Source organism: Delphinus delphis, chromosome 15 (genome assembly GCF_949987515.2).
Source record: "Delphinus delphis chromosome 15, mDelDel1.2, whole genome shotgun sequence".
Lineage (NCBI taxonomy): Eukaryota > Metazoa > Chordata > Mammalia > Artiodactyla > Delphinidae > Delphinus > Delphinus delphis.
In genome coordinates, this window is record NC_082697.1 from 57,720,277 (window position 1) to 57,739,444 (window position 19,168).

Genomic DNA, 19,168 nt, shown 5'->3' on the forward strand with positions numbered 1-19,168 from the left:
AAGGATGTTAAAACCACTGAGTGAAGGCTGATCGAGAACAGGATATTCATATGATCTCAATGTGTCTCCCCAGAGAGTCTGTATTAATTACAAATGGAAAATGGTGCCATTCCCTGGAGAAACAGGACACACACCATCTTTATCAAGTGATCAACCTCTCACGTCACCAATAATGGAACCAACTGGCATTACGTGCTTCCTGCTGTGACACAACTGTAAGTGCATTCTGCTAAAAACTTTAACCTGGGGGCTTCCCTGGTGATGCAGTGGTTAAGAATCTGCCTTCCACTGCAGGGGACACGGGTTCGAGCCCTGGTCCGGGAAGATCTTCCCGGACCAGGGCTTAGGCACGGAGCAACTAAGCCCATGTGCCACAACTACTGAAGCCCGCGCACCTAGAGCCCAGGCTCTGCAACAAGAGAAGCCACTGCAATGAGAAGCCCGCGCACCGCAACGAAGCGTAGCCCCTGCTCACCGCAACTAGAGAAAGCCTGTGCACAGCAACGAAGACCCAAAATAAAATTAATTAATTTTTTAAAAATCCTTGAATCTAATCAAGGGGGGTTGGGGGAGCAGGGGGCTCTTCCTTAATCTGAATACAAAGTGAATATTAGCTAACAGTTTTGCATTAATGTTAAATCTCGGATATGAAAATGGTATTGACGTCATGTAGGACAAAGTCTTTGATCCTAGGAGATACATGCCGAAGTATTTATGATAGATATCTGCAACTCAATTTTAAATGTAACAGAAAGAGAACAGTCCCAAACTCCCATCACAAGGCTCGCGCGTGCGCACAGCCCTCTTTCGAGACACAATTTCGCGCAGCTGGAGGGTCAGATTGGGCGCAACGAGGCGGAAATACGTAACGGCGGTTTCCGGTGACCGCGTACGCGTCCAAGGCAGCGGGATGGAGGAGGTGCCTCATGGTGAGCGCGCGGAGGGGGCGTGGGGGGCGGGCCTGAAAGGACAGGAGCCACTCTAACTGTGATCTTGTCTTCGCGCAGACTGTCCCGGGGTCGGCAGCGCCCAAGCAGGTCGAGGGGCCTCATGTCAGGGGTGCCCCAACCAGGGGCTCTGCGCTTCTGGAGCTGGTGCCGCTCCGGACCCGGGTGAGGAAGGGGCAAGGCTCCAACGGGAAGTGAGAAGCGCTGTCCTGGAAGAGGCGGGACGTGGGCGGGGTGTGGATGGTGTTGGGATAGGGGCCTTAAGGATAAGGGGCAGGGGCCCAGAGGAGGCGGGTCGTGGAGTCGTCTTCAGGATAAGGGGCGGGGCTTGAGGGATGAGTGACAGGAGCGGGGCCCAGAGGGTCAGGGTTTTTAAAACGCTAGGAGAGGAGAAAATTGGCGGGGTGGGGGCGGAGCCTGAACCCGTGACTGGCGTGGAATCAAAAGGGGCTTCAGGAGGGGCGGGGCATGGGAGAAAGTCGTAAGAGGTGAGGGGTGGGACCAGCGGTTTGAGTGACAGTAACTGGAAGTGGTTGGGAGGAGGCCGGCACCAGAGGGAATAGGGTATAAAGTTTGAAGTCAGGGAACTTAGGCTTAAATCCTAGCTCCGCCAGCTGTTTTCTTTGGACAAAATTTCCTTCCTTTTGAGGAGCGATTCTCCCATTAATTCAACAGAAGTATCTATTGATCACTTGCAGGCACAGTGCTCTGTGCTGGGGATACGGCTATGAATGAGACAGATGAGGTGATTAAAAAGCCTTAACCTCTCTGAGCCTCCGTTTCCTCATCAAAAATGGGGGGAAAATAGTTACAGTGTTGTTTTAGGGATTTGAACTAGGATGAAATATTGAAAGCATAGTAAATGTGTAATAGTGATAGTTATCAGTGACAGGTAACTAAGTGCCTGCAATGTGTCAAGTTTCTCACTCTTGGCACTACTGACCCTCAGGGTTGGATAATTCTTTGTGGTGGGGATGTCTGCCCTGTTTCTCTGCCCAGAACATTTAGCAGCATCCCTGGCCTCTACCCACTACCTGCCAGCAACACTCCTTCCTGTGACAACCAAAAATATCCCGAGACATTGCCAGATGTGCCCTGGTGGGGTTTGCCCGCAGGTTGGGAATCATTGCTGCATTGAAAGTTCTGTTCTGGAACTGGGAATATAGTGTGAACACTTCAGAGCCCCCCCCTTCATGGACTTCATATTCTAGTAGGGGAGACAAACAAGTAAACCGATAAATAAGGAAATGTCAGATGTACTCGTAGCCTTGGGTTTTGTTTTGTTTGGTTTTGGTTTGGGGTTTTTTGGTAGCACTTATTACTACCATTGATGAGGTGCAGTTTCACTCATGATCCCTTGAAATAGCCCAAGGATTTAGCTTCTTCCAGCCCATGGGAAGAGTGACATTCAGAGAGACACAAATATCATATGATATCGCTTATATGTAGAATCTAAAAAAATGGTACAAATGAACTTATTTACAAAACAGAAATAGAGTCACAAATGAGAAATAGAGAAAACAAACTTATGGTTACCATGGGGGAAAGGAAGGAGAGGGATAAATTGGGAGATTGGGATTGACATATACACACTACTATATATAAAATAGATAACTAATAAGGACCCACTGTATAGCACAGGGAACTCTACTCAATACTCTGTAATGGCCTATGTGGGAAAAGAATCTAAAAAAGAGTGGATATATGTATAACTGATTCACTTTGCTGTACACCTGAAACTAACACAACATTGTAAATCAACTATACTCCAATAAAAATTTTTTAAAAATAAAAAAAGATTGAGTCAGGAGCTTGGTCATCTGAATTGCTTTCTTTGCAGCCATAGAGGAAATCAAAGAAAAAATGAAGACCGTGAAACACAAGATCTTGGTGTTGTCTGGGAAAGGCGGCGTTGGGAAAAGCACATTCAGTGCCCACCTGGCCCACGGCCTAGCGGAAGATGAAAACACACAGGTGGGACCTTAAGGAAAAACTGGGAGAGGCTCGTGTCTTAGGGCTCATGATGGCTCGTAGGGAGCTGACTCGTTAGTGTCAGTTTATCTGGCCTCTTTGGAATCTAGATCCCTGCAGAGAGAACGAGGAAGTGCAAGGCAGTCGAGCAATGAAATGACTATTTCATTGGATTCTCTAGCCATGAACATGGCTGGCAGGTGTACATTTCTCTTGGCTTGCTGATTATTTATTATGTTAAGTTCAGGCTTCTTTCTCTTAATGAACCCCTTCTGCCTTTTTCTAGGTCAGGGGTCTACCAACGATAGCCTGTGGTCAAATCCAGCCCATCTCCTGTCTTTTTATGGCCTGTGAGCTATGAATGTTTTTTACATTTATAAATGGTTGCTTTTACAGTGTTACGTTAGTACTTCTTAATCCTTGATTTTGCCCACAAAGCCTATAATACTTTCCGTTTGGCCCTTGAAGAAAACGCTTGCCAACCCCTGCACTAGGCCATTCACTTACACCCACGTACACAGAGGAGCTTGAAAACTCAAATTCCCCAGTACTGCTCTCAGAATTTCAGCTTTAATAAAAGGTGTGGTAGGGTGAGGAAGAAAAAAATTACTTTTACCAAAAAGATCAAATGGAAATTTGCAGTACCTGTGATTTAAAAAATACAGGTTATTCATTGGGACTCATGATGGTTTTGCACTGATCTTAGGAAATGATCCCAATATTCACTTTGATTACAATTTTATACCTGATGAAACCATGAATGCTGCGGGGTCTTTTTGTTTTTTTAACACAGAACACGTTCCACCATTTGGTTTTGCCAAAATGAAATTATGTTCAAAATTCTAATTGAAAAAAATATATATACGTACCAGAACTGCTAGAAAAGCTTCGGTGTCTCTTAGACACCACTGCTCAACACGTTGAGCCCTGAAATACGAGCCGTGGTGAGGACTTGTATGTTGGTGCCGTGTGTGCACTGGGTGAGAGAGCCCACCACACTCTGTGTGGATCACCAACCAACTCTGCTGTTTTCCCGTCAGAGTGCTGTTTGGGGCCTGCAGAGGAGTTCCTTGTAACATGGAAACAATTTTATTGTGTTCATGTTGAAACATTGAACAAACATTGAAACAGCCATTCCAGTTCTTTCCTTGGTCTTGGTGCGTGCCTTCTTTCCATACACTGATATATTTTTGAAAATTAGTTTTGTCTTTGTGCATTTTGAATGTTGAAATTTATTTTTATATAAATAAGGCAGGGGGATCAAGCCCACCATTCCGACCTGCCCTCAATATGCTTGAGCGTGTGCGTGTGTGCACGCACACACACGCACGTGCACACACACACACACACACACACAGATAAACAGTGGCCTCTCAGATACCTCACCGAAGGCTCCAGGAATATATTTTTTTAAATCGTTGGGTTACGAAAGTAGAGTTTACTTCAGGGGTCAGCAGACTTTTTATATAAAGAGCCAGACGGTAAATATTTTAGGCTTCGTAGGCTATACAGTTTCTGTAGCAACTATTCAGTTCTTCCCTTGAACATGAAAGCAGCCATGGACAACCTGTGAACAAATGAGTGTGGCTGTGTTCTAATAAAACTTTGAATTTCATATAATTTGAATTTCATAATTTTCACCCTGTCGTGAAATAAATGTATTCTTTTGATTTTTTTCCCCCCAACTCTAGAAACGTAATAGCCATTCTTAGCTATGGGCTGTACAGAAACAGGTGGCATTCTGGGTTTGGGCCCTGGGTTGTAGTTCGCCGGCCCCTGGTTTGGTTTGTAGCTCCAGAAGCACTAGTGCTGGCTGGGGAAGAACTTCTTTGGGGGAGGATTGAAACGTTGGGGAGGCCGTGGCCTTGGGACAGTGCAGAGGCTGGGCTAGGGGACCTGTAAAGCTTGGTGTTTCTCTCACTAGGACTCTGAATCCTGCTTATAACTCATTTCTCTTCGGATCATTTTATGACATGTGGAGCTGCTTTTGTTGGCCTACATGACTGACATGGGCTTCTCTGGAATCTGGTATCTGTTACCCAAGATGTGCTCTAGGCATCTGGGGAAAGGGAGAAGTGACTGGCAGGGGACAGCTGGGCAGGCTCGTGGGAGAAGGCGTTCTTGGACTCTGATGGCGGCCGATGGGATGTGGCAGGAGGAGGTGGAGGCAGAGGCGCAGAGCTGGGACTGCCGGGGCAGACAGGCTGGGCAGGCAGGGCTGCTGCTGCTGCAGCAGAGGGGCCGAGGGTGAGGCTCAGCCTGAGCCAGACCTGGGAGGCTTTAACGCCCTGGGAAGATGTTCCAGCGGGAAAGAGGCATGGTTTGAGGGTTGCTATAGCAGCAGCTGAGTGTGTGATCGAGTGTCGTCAGAGGGTGACGGTAAACCAGCAGGTGGTGTTGCTCTTGTCTCCATGAGAGGCCACGAGGACACAACCAGGGCAGTGCTAGAACCAACGGCAGGAACAAATGGAGCAGCAGGGCCTCCAACTCTTGGAGAAGAAGGAGGGTCAGAAGTCTAGCTGAGCGTTTGGGGCAGCAGTTGGGTGCAGACTAGCGTGGTGGCCAAGGACACAGGCTCTGGAGTCGGTCTGCCCACGATCACATCCCAGTGCCGCCGATACCACTGCTGTGACCTTGGGCAGGTTATCAGACTGTCTCTGCCTCAGTTTTCTCATCTGTAAAATGGGACTCAGGACCGAGTGAGATGATACTCGTAACAGTAAAATGCTTAACACGATGCCTGATGCATAGGAAGTGCTCAGTAAATGTCCCTGATAGAATATGGAGGGGTGAAGACTATTTCTGCTTTGGTGATAATGAGTTTGTAGCCCACCCAGAGTCCAGTGCCAATCAGGTTCACATATACTTGCCCATCTGTTTTTCTGTTAGTCAACAATCTTTTGCCGTCTGAGGGTCAAGTTTGTATTGGCCAGTTGGCCAGCCAAGAAATCTGTTTTCTGCGATGATCCATGTTACCCAGAATAATCTTTGCTTTCAGAAGCTGTCAGGCATTTTCTTAAACAGCTGCCTGGAGATGTACTTTAACCAGGCCAGCTACAAGGAACCACTTGTGAATAGACGGCTGTTTACATAGAATCACGCTTCCGTGTTGTTACGTTCTGAAGTCCCACTGCGCACACGTTGAAACTTTGCAGTAAACTGAAGGGAAGCTCACCAGCTGTGTGGAAACATGGCTAGATGAGCTGGATTTTTTTCTTGCAGTGGTGCTTAAAAAAAAAAAAGTCAGCACTTAAGAAAGTCTGTCTCCCCTCAGGCAGACCTACTGGTGACAGAAAACATCACTGTCTCCAAAGGGTGCCCGGCGTGGGCACAGAGTGCACACCGAGTGTCTTGTTGACTAAAGTCAAGCAGCTCACACCCCTCCCTGCCCTAAATTCAGCAGGGTGGTGAGGACTGCCCTGTCCTTTTCTGCCTGCCGCCCAGTGGCAGCTCATTACTGACTGCAAGCAAGGCTGTTCCATGATAGCACTTGGTCAGGCAGGTGTCTGATGGTTTGCAGAGGGCCTTGAATCGCAGGGTAGCCCCTGACTGATCACAGGTGGGCCGGGGAATGTGCAGGTTGGAGCGAAGGGAGGAGGAGGAGCCTCTATGGCGCAGACCTGAGCTGTGAGACATCCAAGAATCACGTGCCTCCTTCCCACCGCAGGAGTCAGCAGCTCCCGTCAGTTCCCAGCTTATCATCCTGCCCTGTGAGCTGAAAGGCAAGCTGTGTCATTAAAAGGTCCAGGCTATAGTGTCTGAGGCCCTCTCGGGGGCTTGTAGACTCGAGGGCTGGAAGGAGCCTAATGATCTCCCGAAACACTAGTTTCGCAGATCAGAAGCTCAGACAGATCGGGGAGGAGAAGCAGCTTGTGCGAGGTGACACGGCCTCAGAGTGCCAGCAGTTAGTGCTGAGCCCGCTTCCGGAAGTATGGGGCGCTAGGTAGGGAACGCTGTGGATCCTAACAGCCCTGCAGCACCCACTCCACCACTTTCTAGCTGGGAGAGGTGTGGCAAAGCCTCCTCTTCCCATCAGTCTTCTAGCACCTTCCACAGACCCTGTGAGGATTATTGCAGGCATGTTTCTTCCAGCTGGGGTTCTCTGGTGTAACTGGGGCAGAAAGGGAATTAATTGGATGGATATGGGGGTAGCGGCAGGATCAGCAGAATGTCTGAAGGGGACAGGACACGGCCACTGGAGAGCTGGATAGCAGGAATGTACCACAGCCTTTTCGGGTTCCACCGCAGAGTGAGTGCATGTGATCTCTTTCTTGTATCACTTCACTCAAGATACCCACTTGGTTGTGGGGAAGAGGGGGTGTAATTCCTCCAAAGGAAACTGATTAAACTGTTCCCAAAAGAGAGCGAGATTTTCTAGACCAAGTGGCTAGAAACTCGAGATTATTGACGAAAGTCTCCGTTAGGGTCGTAGCGATGGTATAATTTCCCAAGTTGTGAGGCTCTGATGTAAAATGTCTGGATCATTAAGCACACATCAGCCTGAAGCATCAGGAAGGCCACGGAAGTCAGGTCTTCAGGATGAGGTCTTCACCCTGATGGGTCTTCAGGGTGAGCGTTGTTCTGGTGCATTCTTCTTGAGGTCCAGCAGAGGGCGCTTGAGGCAAACGACTATCCAGTGTACGAAGGAACCACTTTCCTGACCTGGTGTGAAGTCATGTGAGGATCATAGGAGGTTGTCCAGAGGATTGAAGAGGAAAGCAAGAAACTAATTTGGGGCAAGTTAAAAAGTTACCCAGAGGTGCTCTCCTTTGGATCTAGGATGTGAGAGCTTTCAAGATGAGCACGGCCCTGCTCCTTAGAAGGTTTCTGAAGGCTGTCTCAGACCTCACGAATCAGATGGGGAAAGCAGGGCGTTTGGGGTAGAAGGAGTCATCGAAGGCTGCACGTATCACTAGCAAAGAACTTCTGTAGATTTCCTTATTTTCACTTTCTTTTTTAGAAGTTGAGCCTAAGCCATCATTAACCTTCAGCATCACAGGAAAACAGGGCTTGGTCAGAGCTCAGCTAGAGGGTCCACTCAGGCCCTCCTTGCCAGGCCCCCGGGGTAGTGGGAAGAGCCCTGGCGTCGGAGTCCAGAGACCTCAGTTCATGTCCCAGCTCTGCTTCTTGCTCGTTGAACAAGTCTCTGGGCCTCTCTGAACCTCAGTTTCCTCTTCTATAAAGCAGAGATAATGATCCCGAACACACAGGTGTGTGTGCAAACACACACACACACACCCCAATACATGGTAAGGGCTACGTAAACAGTGGCTGGGCCTGAATTGTCAAGCGACCTGATACCCTGGACTATAAGCTCAGCCTGAAAATAGGCCATACTGAGGGTGGCTGGGGTGCAGCAGGGCCATGGGCAGAGCGCCGGGGGTGTGGGTGTACTTTGCAGGTTCTTGTTAGGAGTTTCGTCTGTGTCTCTGTGGCCCGGAAGATAAGTGTTGTAACTCTCCCTCATGAGATTCCGCTCGGTCCAAGTTCAGCCCAGTTTTTCTTCACCTTCTCCCCTCCCTCCTTTTCCTGGAGCCCCATCCCCTCCCGGTTGTGCACATCTGGAGGACTGTACATCTGCTTATATCACGTCTCCTCTTTTCCCCAGGTGGCTCTTCTAGACATTGATATATGCGGCCCGTCAATTCCCAAGATCATGGGATTGGAAGGAGAACAGGTAATAGTGACAAGACAAAATGCAGGGAAGCATTTTCTTACGGTAAACTGTAGCGCCAAGCCGCTAACCCTAAGCCAGGGGGTCAGCGGAGCCCGTGCCTTTTTACCGGGACGTGACGAGATCAGGTAAAGGTTCACTAGACCGCCTGTCTCCTTTTAACAACAGCCGTGAGTTTGGGGGCGGTGTGGATTATATTTAAGTTCATTCAAACCTTCTGAGAATTGTTAGTTTCAATGCCTTCTTAGAGGGGAAGGGAAACAATACGTCAAATGCAGAAGTCAGACACAGAAACTTAGCCCTGGCTGGGAAAGCTAGACCAGGGCTGACTAGGGTTCTGTACTCTGGAAGCAAGGAAATATCTCTGCTCCTGTGGTCACCAGAGGGGAAGTGAGACTGCGAGGCAGGCAAAGAATGCGGGCGCGGGTGGAGCAGCACGTGCTGTTCCCTCCCTTCTAGGTGGCACAGAGCCATCCAAGAAAGGTTCCCCTGGGGGGTGCACTGAAGCCGGGCTGGAGGACTAGGCTTTTCCTGGGGTGTTGGGATCCGTACATTCTTTACTGAAGCGCTGGGTGCTGAGGTTCAGAGGAGAACAAGGCAGATAAAGACCCTACCCTTGTGGGAGGGGCAGGTGATAATAGGACACTAAGCAGGGTAAGGGGACAGACTCGGCAGGGCAGGGCGGCCAGGGGAGCTGCTCTTTGGGAGGGGGTGGTCAAGGGCACCCTGCTCAGAGAACCCAGAGAAGGGTGCGCTGGGATGGGGCGCGCGTGCAGGAGTGTCCTCGTGTCCTCAGCAAAGTGGCCCACGGGGACGGGGCAGAGGGACGGGGTGGCAGAGAGTAGCCAGAGCCAGTCCTCGGGGACTCTGCTCAGGGCTTGGGACTTGCTTCTGCCCTGCTGCGAAGCAGCAGGAATCGCAGTTCTGAGCACGTGGCCCCCCAGCACGGGGGTCCGTTACCGTCAGTCACGTGCATGTACTACTCACTGGGCCAGGACACAAGTAGTTATAAAAATTGAAAATTTAAAATGGTGAGATAACAGAAGTTCTACTATTTTCTCCTCCTGTGCTATTGGATCATCGTGTTTACCCCTCTTTCAAAACCAGTGACTTAGAGAATTAGTATTAATAGGAATCAATGGGTTTTTCTTTTTTAAGTGTGACTTCAAAGCCAGTGACAAAGGACCCCATGTTATCTGATTGCAATTCTGTGAAATGTCAGCAGCAGGCACACCTGTAGACACAGTAGATCCGTGGTCCCCTAGGACTGGGGGGAGTGTGGGCATCGGGGGCGACACTTAAGGGGTGCAGGGTATCTTCTAAGAGTAACGAAGGTGTTCTAGCGTTGGTGTGGCGATGGATGCACAGTTCTGTGAATATCCTGAAGCCATTTAACTGTACAGTGTAAATGGGTGAGTTGTGTGGTATGTGGATTATATCTCAAAAGACTGTTTAAAAAAGTAAGAATTCATCAGGAAAAATGGGCTTTCTGTTCTGGGTCCAGCGTTACTTGAACCGTAAATCTAAGATTGATGTGTGGTTGGAAGTTGCGTAAGTTCCTGTTTCATAGTAAAGCGTTGATACGGACTTGAACCCTGGCAGTTAGTGAACACCTACTGCGAGGAGAGGGTCTGGGTCTTGCAGTAGCCCAAGCTTCCCACTGACACCACTTCCCCAGTTGTTGTCCCCTGGGGGCAGCAGCTCAGCCCTGAAGTTCACACCACTGATGGGAGGGTTCTGTGTCTGCTGTTTCACTAAAGGTCATCCCTCCACTCCTGGACTTGTACAGAGACTGCCTCGCTGCTCCACAGTTGCCTGCATCTTCTCAGCAACCCCCAACTGATTTCTGTCACACTTTTAAAATATCCCAAATTATATTTGGACTCCGGTAACATCGGTCCCCTGACCAGATATCTAAGCAGTTTCCAAATAACCCAACCTGGGAGGGAAAAGGCAAATGAATTCTATCATCCATAACCCAGCCCCTGACCCCGCTCTGTTCACTCCCTATTAAGAATTTAGTGGTAGCATTTAAGACAATGAATCGTCATTTATAAAACTGCCTTCGTACTGCGTAAACTTCGTCTGTGAGAGAAGCGTGACCAGGGCGTATAATTTCTCACAAATAAGCATGGGCTTCTGTTCCTGCAGGTTCACCAGAGTGGCTCGGGCTGGTCTCCAGTGGTGAGTGCTGACCCCCTTTTCTTCAGGATCTCTTGTCGTATGTGTACATAAAGGGTCGTAACTGTTTATCGTCAACAGATATTTATTGAGGCACTTTCCTAGGCACAGGGAATCCAGTTCCAACCTGGGCTTGGCACACTTTTTCTGTAAAGGCTCAGAGAGTAAATATTTCCAGTTTGTGGGCCATACAGTTGCCACCGTCATAGCTGGAAAGTAGTGATAAGCAAATGAATGACCGTGGCCGTTTTCCAATAAAACTTTATACAAAACCAGAAGTGGGGCCATAGTTTGCCAACCCAGGTTAAGATAGTAAAGGAGACGAGGTTTGTTTATTTCAGCTGAGTTCACTGTCGTTGCCATAAGGCCGTATGGTGACTCTTTCAATCCCCCCAATATGGTAACCTTTTTCTTTAATGATTTTTTTCGAAAAAAAGAAAAAAGATTTAAGGATTCAAAGAGTGAATATACTCACAGATCACACAGTAATTTTGTCCCCCCACTTTTTTCAGCCAGAGCTCAGACAAAAGACATAGGGAAGTGCCTTGCACTGTGGTTTTAAGTAAAATGTTTCTTGCGTCATCCTTTCTAGTTCCTGGAAGACAACTTGGGGGTGATGTCGGTGGGTTTCTTGCTCAGCAGCCCCGATGATGCCGTTATCTGGAGGGGACCAAAGAAAAATGGTTTGCCACTCTGCTTTCTGTCTCTTATCACGTCCTTCCAAGGGCAGAATTGCATCCCGTCCTGTCAGGATGGCCTCAGGCTCATCCTGCTGGGCTTCCTAGAGCATTATTTTTATGCATCTGGTTGCCTCTTCACTGGTTGAAGAGAGCCAACAGAAATACCAGTTTTATTTAATAAAATGTTATAATTTTTAAAATCTATTAGGGGTTTTTCTCTCCTGAAAATCTCCCTAACCCTGAAATTATTCCTAAGGTGATTTGTGTTCTTATTTGTGTCAAAGAGAGAAGTATGTGAGGTGAAATCAGTAGCAGGTTGGCTAGGCATTGAGGCTGCAGGTAATGATGCGAAAGTGCCTATCTGGGCAAGGTTCCTCAGCCTCGGTGCTGTTGGCGTACTGAGTCAGATAATTCCTTGTTTGGGGAGGGTGGGCTGTCCTCCATGGCACAGGGGCTTAGCAGTACCCTGGCCTCTGTGCTCCAGAGGCGAGTAGAACTCCCACCCTAGTCATTGACAAGCAGACGTGTCCCCAGACGTTGCCAAACACCACTGATTGAGAGCACAGGTGATCCGTACGTAAAGGCCACGAGCTGTGCTTCTGTAAAGAGAGTCAGAAGGACGGGAGAGAGGAGGCATCCCCGCGGCTTCTCCTTGCAGGCATGATCAAGCAGTTCCTCCGGGACGTGGACTGGGGCGAGGTGGACTACCTCATCGTGGACACCCCCCCCGGGACGTCGGACGAGCACCTCTCGGCCGTGCAGTACCTGGCCGCAGCGCACATCGATGGGGCGGTGATCATCACCACACCGCAGGTGAGCCAGGGCCCCCCACCCCGGAGGGCCTTTCTCCCACAGCCCAAGACCCTGGGCTCTGCAGCATGCCCTGCCTGGGATCCGCAGAAACCTTACGTTTATCTTCGGTCCAGCCGCTGTCAGCGGACAGGGAGGCATCAGGTGGCTGGGGCGGGGGTGGGGGCCAAGGGCGCCTGGCCCGAGGATGGCGCTGGAGAGAAGACGAATTTGTTGTTAGGAATGTTTCCTACTGAATTTTTAAAGAGAGGCTGGGGCCCACCCGTAGACCAGCAGTGCTCTCAAGAGTAGGTCCCAAAGAAATGACCTATGAGGACAGTGGAGTGGGGACGTCCGCTCTGATGCGGGTGCTGACAGTGGGCAGGGCTTTCCACGTGGGGCAGGGGTACGTGGGAACTCTGTGCTTTCTGTGAACCTAAAACCGCTCTAAAGGTCAAGTCTAAAGCAACAGCAACAATCGGGTTGACACAAGGATGGCCTCTCTGATACCATATTGACTGTGAAAGGAAAGAGAGTCCCCTTGGATTCAGGAGGAGGGGAGCAGACCGAGCAGATGCCGGCCCTTCTCCAGGAAGCCTGGGGGGACGCCCCATGTTTGTGCACCTCTGTATGTAACTTCTCTAGAAAATGTGACTTCAGGCTGGGGACGCCCACTTTCTCGGAGCCCTGCACGTCCAGCAGCTGGCTTTCTTTAGGGGTCATTTTTATTTTTTTGTGAGAACTGCATTTTTAAAAATTAATTAATTAATTTTAACATCTTTATTGGAGTATAATTGCTTTACAGTGGTGTGTTAGTTTCTGTGGGGTCATTTTTGACAAAGCAGGGCTTGTAGAGGATACCAGGGAGAGAACCACAGCTGCACTGCGGTGAGACGCTTAGTAACAGCCAGTTTACTTTCTAGCTAAATGCCCCTCCGCCTGTACCCCAGCCTCAAAGGGCTTGAGGGCCAAACGTGGGCCTCAGGAGAATAGAGGACTCAAAGCCAGGACCCTTTGAAGGCCTGTGACCGTTAAAGCCACAGATGTTAAGCAGTAGCCGTATTTGACAGCACACGACCCTTGGACACGTGTCTGCAGTAAAATTAAATGGGGTACTGGGGTGGGTACTAAGCCCTGATTATCCACAGTCCTCACACTGTAAGATGCACATTGAGAGTCCAGAAGTGAATTTGAAGGGATCCAAACCTGGTAATAGTCCTTATTTTCTTCTTGTGCATAAAGTTGCTTGGGTTCATGATAACCAGGATCAGAGGTTGATGTACTTTTTCTGTGAAGGACCGGAGAGTAACTGTTTCAGGCTTTTTGGGTCACACGGTCTCTGTCACGGCCCTTTAGCTGTACCATTGTGGGGCGAAAGCGGCCCGAGATACTGTGCAGAAGAGTGGGCCGGGCTGTGTTCCAGAAGAACTTTATTTATGGAAATAGGCGGCCAGCCGAGCCCACAGGCTGCCCTGACCTGGAAGGCTGTGCCTACTCGGGATCAGCCTAGTACACTGACGGCAAAGGGGAGCATGGAGGTGTGTTAAAGGGTCGCTTTCCTGTAGATTCGTTGGACATTGGACATTGCCTGTTCAGGTTTATCCTTTGAGGTTTGTGGGAAGTAAGTAGCACCTGGAACAGGGCTCGCACGTGGTCGGCACGAAACAAATACGGAACACGGGGCACGGTCGCTAACGCTTCACGGTGGCGATGCCACGGCCCTGCAGCCATCCCTCCACCACGCGGATGTTCTCTTTTTATGCTTTGACTTTGACATAACTGGACTTCTTGAACCTTGACAGGAGGTGTCGCTCCAGGACGTCCGGAAAGAGATCAGCTTCTGCCACAAGGTGAAGCTGCCCATCATCGGGGTGGTGGAGAACATGAGCGGCTTCATCTGCCCCAAGTGCCAGGTGAGAGTACGTCCAACCAGGTCCTGTCCTCCGTGCCTGAGGAAATCGTAGGGGTGGATCTCTGGGAAACCGTCTCTATTTTCCCCATCATTTCGGGAAGTGGAATCAGTTAAAACCCTCTGTTGCTGATTTAATGAAAATTCTTTTCACATTCAAAACAGCCATTTTTTAAAGTTGCTTTAAAATGTGGTCCATCGTATGATTCTGAAACAAAATCAGGATTCCTCCCCCTTTAATTTGCCTCCCAGAAGGAGACTCAGATATTCCCGCCGACGACTGGGGGTGCGGAGGTCATGTGCCATGACCTGAAGATCCCGCTTCTCGGCAAAGTGCCTCTGGATCCGCGCATAGGTGGGTGAGTCCCCGGTGGAGGCTGCACACCCTCCAGCTGAGAGGAGCAGTGAGACGCGTGGCGGTGCGTAGCCGAGGGAGCAGGAGAACTTCGGGGCAGCGGGAGGGGCCTGCAGAGGAGAGGAGAGAAGAGACTGGTCAGGGAGACGCCTGGTGCAGGAGGGCAGGAGGAAAGGAAGTCACTAAGGGGAGGGGCCAGGCCGGGGGTGACCTGGGGAGGCGGCAAGGGGCGTGCCTTCGAGTCTTCTCTTACACAGGAATTAGGTTCAGACTCAAAGCCGGGTACAGAATTAGCCTTGAAGCCTCCCGAGGAAGGTGCCCCGCATGTCCAGTGTACAGGGAATCCCGCCGCAGCCCTCCTTGCACCCGGCTTCTCTCGGTGAGCGTGAGGGGAAGCCGCTGGCCTGCCTCCGGGGGTCACGCTCCTGAGTGTCACAGTCCTCCGGGGACCCCACCTCCACCCCACACTCACTCCAGGGCGTCGGCTCGCTGAGTGGAGTGGTGAGGACACCCACCGCCAGATATTTCCCCACAGTAGCAGGAGTTGACCTTGCTGAAGTTAGGTGTGAGCCCCACCATGAGGAAGTGGGACAGTTAGGTTACGCAGAGGTGCCTGGGCCTGAGGGAAGCCGACAGAGACCGACGGCGCTCGGGCCCCAGTTGTTAGGAAGTGAGAGCCTTGGGAGCGTCGGCGCCGTGTGCACCTAGAGGCCGAGGCCGTGGCGGCTGTGCTGCAGGAGAACGGGGAGGAGGTTAGGGCTGGACTGGGGCCTGGGCGTTGCCAGGGAGGGGGGTACACAGAGAGGGAAAGTGCCAGGATTTGAGAGGTGTCACGGACGCCCGTGCTGCCCAGTCTGAGCCACTGAGGAGACGGGGGCAGCACCGAGAAGCGGCTGGCTCCCTCCTGGCGCTGTGTGGAGGCGGGTGAGGCCTTGGCTTGGTCAGCGGGCTGGGCAGAGAGGTCAGGAGTGGAGGGGGACGTGCCCGCGACGGGGGGTGGGAGGTGCAGAGAGGAGGGGCCGAGAGCGCAGCTCGGAGGAGGCCTGCCTTGAGGAGGTGGACGGGAAGAGCCCCCGAGAAGCCCGGGGGACCTGGGGGGCAGCTCCGGAGATCGCACCTCGCTTGTTTCCACTCCCAGCAGCATTTCTGGTATGTGGTTTCCCCAAGAAACAGAGAACTCGGCTGCTTTTCCAGCCTTCCCCACTGCTGTAAACTGTCTTCACATTGACCAGAGCTTCCCTCTGGGCCGTAGGAGCAGGTACCTCCCCTCAAAGGCCTCCAGAGGCGGGCGGCCCACATGAACTTGTGGGGGACAGTGAGTGGTGGCAGCCTGTCACCGCCATCCGCTCCAGGCTGTGCTGCCGCCTTAGTCCTTAGAGCAGCTTACAGGAGAGGTGGCCTGGTGCAGCCTCTGATCCAGTGCCGTCCAGCGGGTACATGTCTAGCGTGACAAGGTTCATGTCCCCAGACCTCACCTCTGGTTGTAGCTGCAGAGAGCTGGGCCGGCGTCGGAAAGGACAGGCGGTTAATGCCGTGACGCGCTGCGGCGAGGCGGGCAGGGCCAAGTGAGGTCTCTGTGACCCTCTGGAGCCGCTTCTGTCCGGTGAGGGAACAGCCACGTTACCAGGAACAGACAAGAGGCCGCGAAGGACGCCCTCAGCCCCTGTGGGAACGTGCAGCAGAGGAGCGGCCGGGCTCTGGCACCGTGATCCTCAGCCTCCCCAGCCCCGCACGCCTGAGGGTCACGCGGAAGCACGTCTGGGGCCGGGCGCCCTGGCCTAGATCCGCGCTGCCCCAGCGCTGGCTGCGGGCTCCGGCGGGTCCTTGCCAGGCGCTGAACCTCAGGCCGCACCTGCGAGGTGGGCACGGTGATGGAGCCAGGGGCTGCACAGATGGAAAGAGGGCCACAAGGGGAGCCTTGGACAGGGCAGTGCCCAAGGGGTGCCGCCTGCAGGCGACAGGCAGGAGGGGGAGGTTTGTGGAGACGGGGAACTGACCAGAGCGCATTTATAAGGGGACAGGCATGTCCTCTGGGGAAGGGAGGACGAGGAGTGAGAGGACGCTGGATGAAAATCAGAAGGAAGTGGCCCCACGAGCCTGTTGTGGGACCTGTGACTTCCCAGACCCAGTCCAGCGACCGTGAACTCGGAGGCTTCCCTAGCTGCTTCCGCCACAGTTCACAGTGCCCGGGCCACATGGGGGCCCACTTTGCCCCCCGTCTCGGGTGTCCCTGTCCCACCGGGCAACATGCTGGGGAGCTGAGGTGACGACTGCTCCACGGTTGGCCTGGCCAGGATCCCCCCAGGAGGCTGGGGAGTGGCTGTGGGTCGTGGAACCACTGATCCTGCTTCTCCAGCAGGGGGGGCGGGGGCAGAGGAGCTGGCAGCAGGGTCTACCCAGGACCAGACGGGAGGGGAGCACGCCGTGTGCCCAAGGTCCCGCCCCGTGCTCACCTGGATGCGAGACCACCTGTGTGTCCCGAGGCGGCACTGCAGTACACAGAGCAGATGGATGGATGCCAACCTGGAGAGACCTTCAAGATAAAATTACACATGGAGAAAGCAACGGGCAGAATATGTGTGTCATACACTCCCAAGCATTTTTTTTAAAATACATGAGTGTGTATATGTATATATATGCATATATTTCTAGAAGGATACTTGAAACACTGGTAGTCTCCTTTGAACTCATTCTTCATGGTATAACCTTTTGTATTCCATACTCTTACTGTGTGCCTTCATTATCTTTTTACTGAAAGAATGAATTGGTCTTTTAAATGCAGGTTCCTGGGCCTGCCTAGGAGCTGCTGTATCTGATCACAGTGGGGGCCCTGGAACCTGCATTTGCTGCACATGACCCAGATGACTCGCAGGCACACACACTAAACACCAGGTACAGGTCAGCCAGGTACAGGTCAGAGCTGCGAGGAAACGCTAGCCAGGGTCCCTGCTGGATGGCGGGGGGAAGGTGAGGTCCTCGAGACCCCGACATTCTGTCTCAGCTTTGATCTTCATTACAAGTGAGGTGGGCTCGACCTTCAGTGTCATGGGCACAGAAAGAGCCCCAGGTTCACATCACCACTGTGCTTCTTCATGGATTTTCTTTCCTTTGTTTCTTTAAGGTAAGAGTTGCGACAAAGGACAGTCTTTTTTGGTTGAAGCCCCGGATTCACCAGCCACTTTAGCCTACAGAAGTATAATCCAGAGTAAGTGTTGAAGCGAGTCCTGTGAATCCCGACGGCACGGGGCCAGGAAGTGACTTAAATGAGCAGAGTGGGCTGGGTGTGAGAAGGCCCCGTTCAGGACCATACGTGGTCACTGCAGCCATAAGTGGCCACACAGCTTTGGTGGGGACACTGGGGTAGTGAGGTCTGGGATGACCCCATCAGCCCGGGAAGCCAGGAGTCTTGAAAAATCTTCTGGTACCTCAGTGTTGTGAACTAAGTCATAGTTTAAAAAACACGGTGAAGTTTATGGTATAGGAAATACACCTCAATAAAGCTATAAAAAGAAATGAAGAAGAAAAAAGCAGCACAGTGAGCCAGACCCAGCCCACGTGCAGGCCTGATTCAGTCAACGACAGGCAGCCATCAGGGGCGCTGAATCTAAGGCGCAGGTGTCGTCAGTAGTTAAAGCTTTAGGCTCCCGGTTTGTGGCTGAGTCCTTTTGACCTAGTGAAACGGTGTTGAGGGTAAATCACATCATTTCCGGGATTCTTGATCTGTAGAATGGGCCAGCGTGAGGCCTCCAGTTGTGGTTATAACCACAGGTGGGCAGTGGGCAGTATTGGGCTCACTTTCAGATTCAGGGCATAAGCCGAAATGGGACTATTGGGAGAATTAAGCCACCTGAGGACTCCACCCCATCTAGACGCGGCCTCGCCAGCAAAGGGCAGGGCCACCAAGAGCCGCAACTGCTTCCTTACCTGCTGTCTTGTTTTCCAGGAATCCAGGAGTTCTGTAGTCTGCGTCAGCCAAAAGGGGAGAACCTCGTCGGCTCCTGAAACAGGAGGACGTTCGGAACACAAGCAGCACGTCCCATCACACCTGACCAGCTGCATGACAGAGCAGGGGTCACAGGCAGAGAGGGACCAGCCCCAGGCATGGTGTGAAGTCACTTTTTCAGAGACACTTTAATCATCTAACATTTGTACACTTTTCTTTAGAACATATGTAAAGGGCATTCTTTACAGATGTGCCGTTTCAAAAATAAAAACATCTCAAACCTCTGCCCCAAGGCCTGCTTCATGTAAAAAACCAGCGGCTTGTGGGTCATGGAATTTTCTTCTCTGTCGGAAGCTGTTCCACTACAGAACCTCTCACTTGAGCCTTCGCTGCCTCGGAAAATAAGCCTGAAAAAGAACCAAAGGGACAAAGGGGTGAATGTGTGGCTTCACTGCAGATATACAGTCACAGGTGCAGACAGCGTAGTGCAAACGCTGTTCCTCAGGTGGAGAAGAAATTAAAGCAGTGATAGATCCTCCTGCTGGGGCTTGTCCTGAGGTCAGTGCACACCACATGGCTGGGCACAGTCAAAACACCCTCGAATCACCCACATGAGAACAGATTTGGGGGTCAGTGTCGACACCCTGTATAGGAATGTGTGTTCACTATATCCAGCAATTTCCAGTGTCAGACGACTTACAGGGTTTTCTAACATTACA

The 19,168-nt window shown here is 51.4% G+C and overlaps 2 protein-coding genes across 5 annotated transcripts in view; one reads left to right on the forward strand and one right to left on the reverse strand.

The window, feature by feature from the left end:
• Positions 1-891: 891 nt before the first annotated feature.
• Positions 892-18,734, forward strand: NUBP1 (NUBP iron-sulfur cluster assembly factor 1, cytosolic). Of its 3 annotated transcripts, none has more exons than XM_060031736.1 (11): positions 892-929; positions 1,008-1,112; positions 2,788-2,921; positions 8,527-8,595; positions 10,744-10,776; positions 11,366-11,456; positions 12,112-12,266; positions 14,045-14,155; positions 14,404-14,506; positions 17,628-17,711; positions 18,450-18,734. In XM_060031736.1, exons 1-11 carry the CDS (start codon positions 911-913, stop codon positions 18,506-18,508), a joined length of 963 nt encoding a protein of 320 aa, XP_059887719.1. In that variant the 5' UTR covers positions 892-910; the 3' UTR covers positions 18,509-18,734. The 3 variants fall into 3 exon arrangements, with proteins under 3 accessions (XP_059887719.1, XP_059887720.1, XP_059887721.1); XM_060031737.1 differs by having other exon boundaries at positions 14,407-14,506; XM_060031738.1 differs by having other exon boundaries at positions 2,794-2,921.
• The window catches only part of TVP23A (trans-golgi network vesicle protein 23 homolog A), a 32,477-nt gene continuing 32,027 nt past the window's right edge, over positions 18,719-19,168 (reverse strand). The window contains exon 8 of one of the 2 annotated variants that reach the window (XM_060031739.1): positions 18,719-18,856. Coding sequence is in view for 1 of the 2 variants with exons in the window: in XM_060031740.1 (XP_059887723.1) it covers positions 18,824-18,856 (33 nt within the window). In the remaining variant the exon portion in view is untranslated. The remainder of the gene's footprint in view (positions 18,857-19,168) is intronic. The other variant, XM_060031740.1, reaches the window with a different exon arrangement.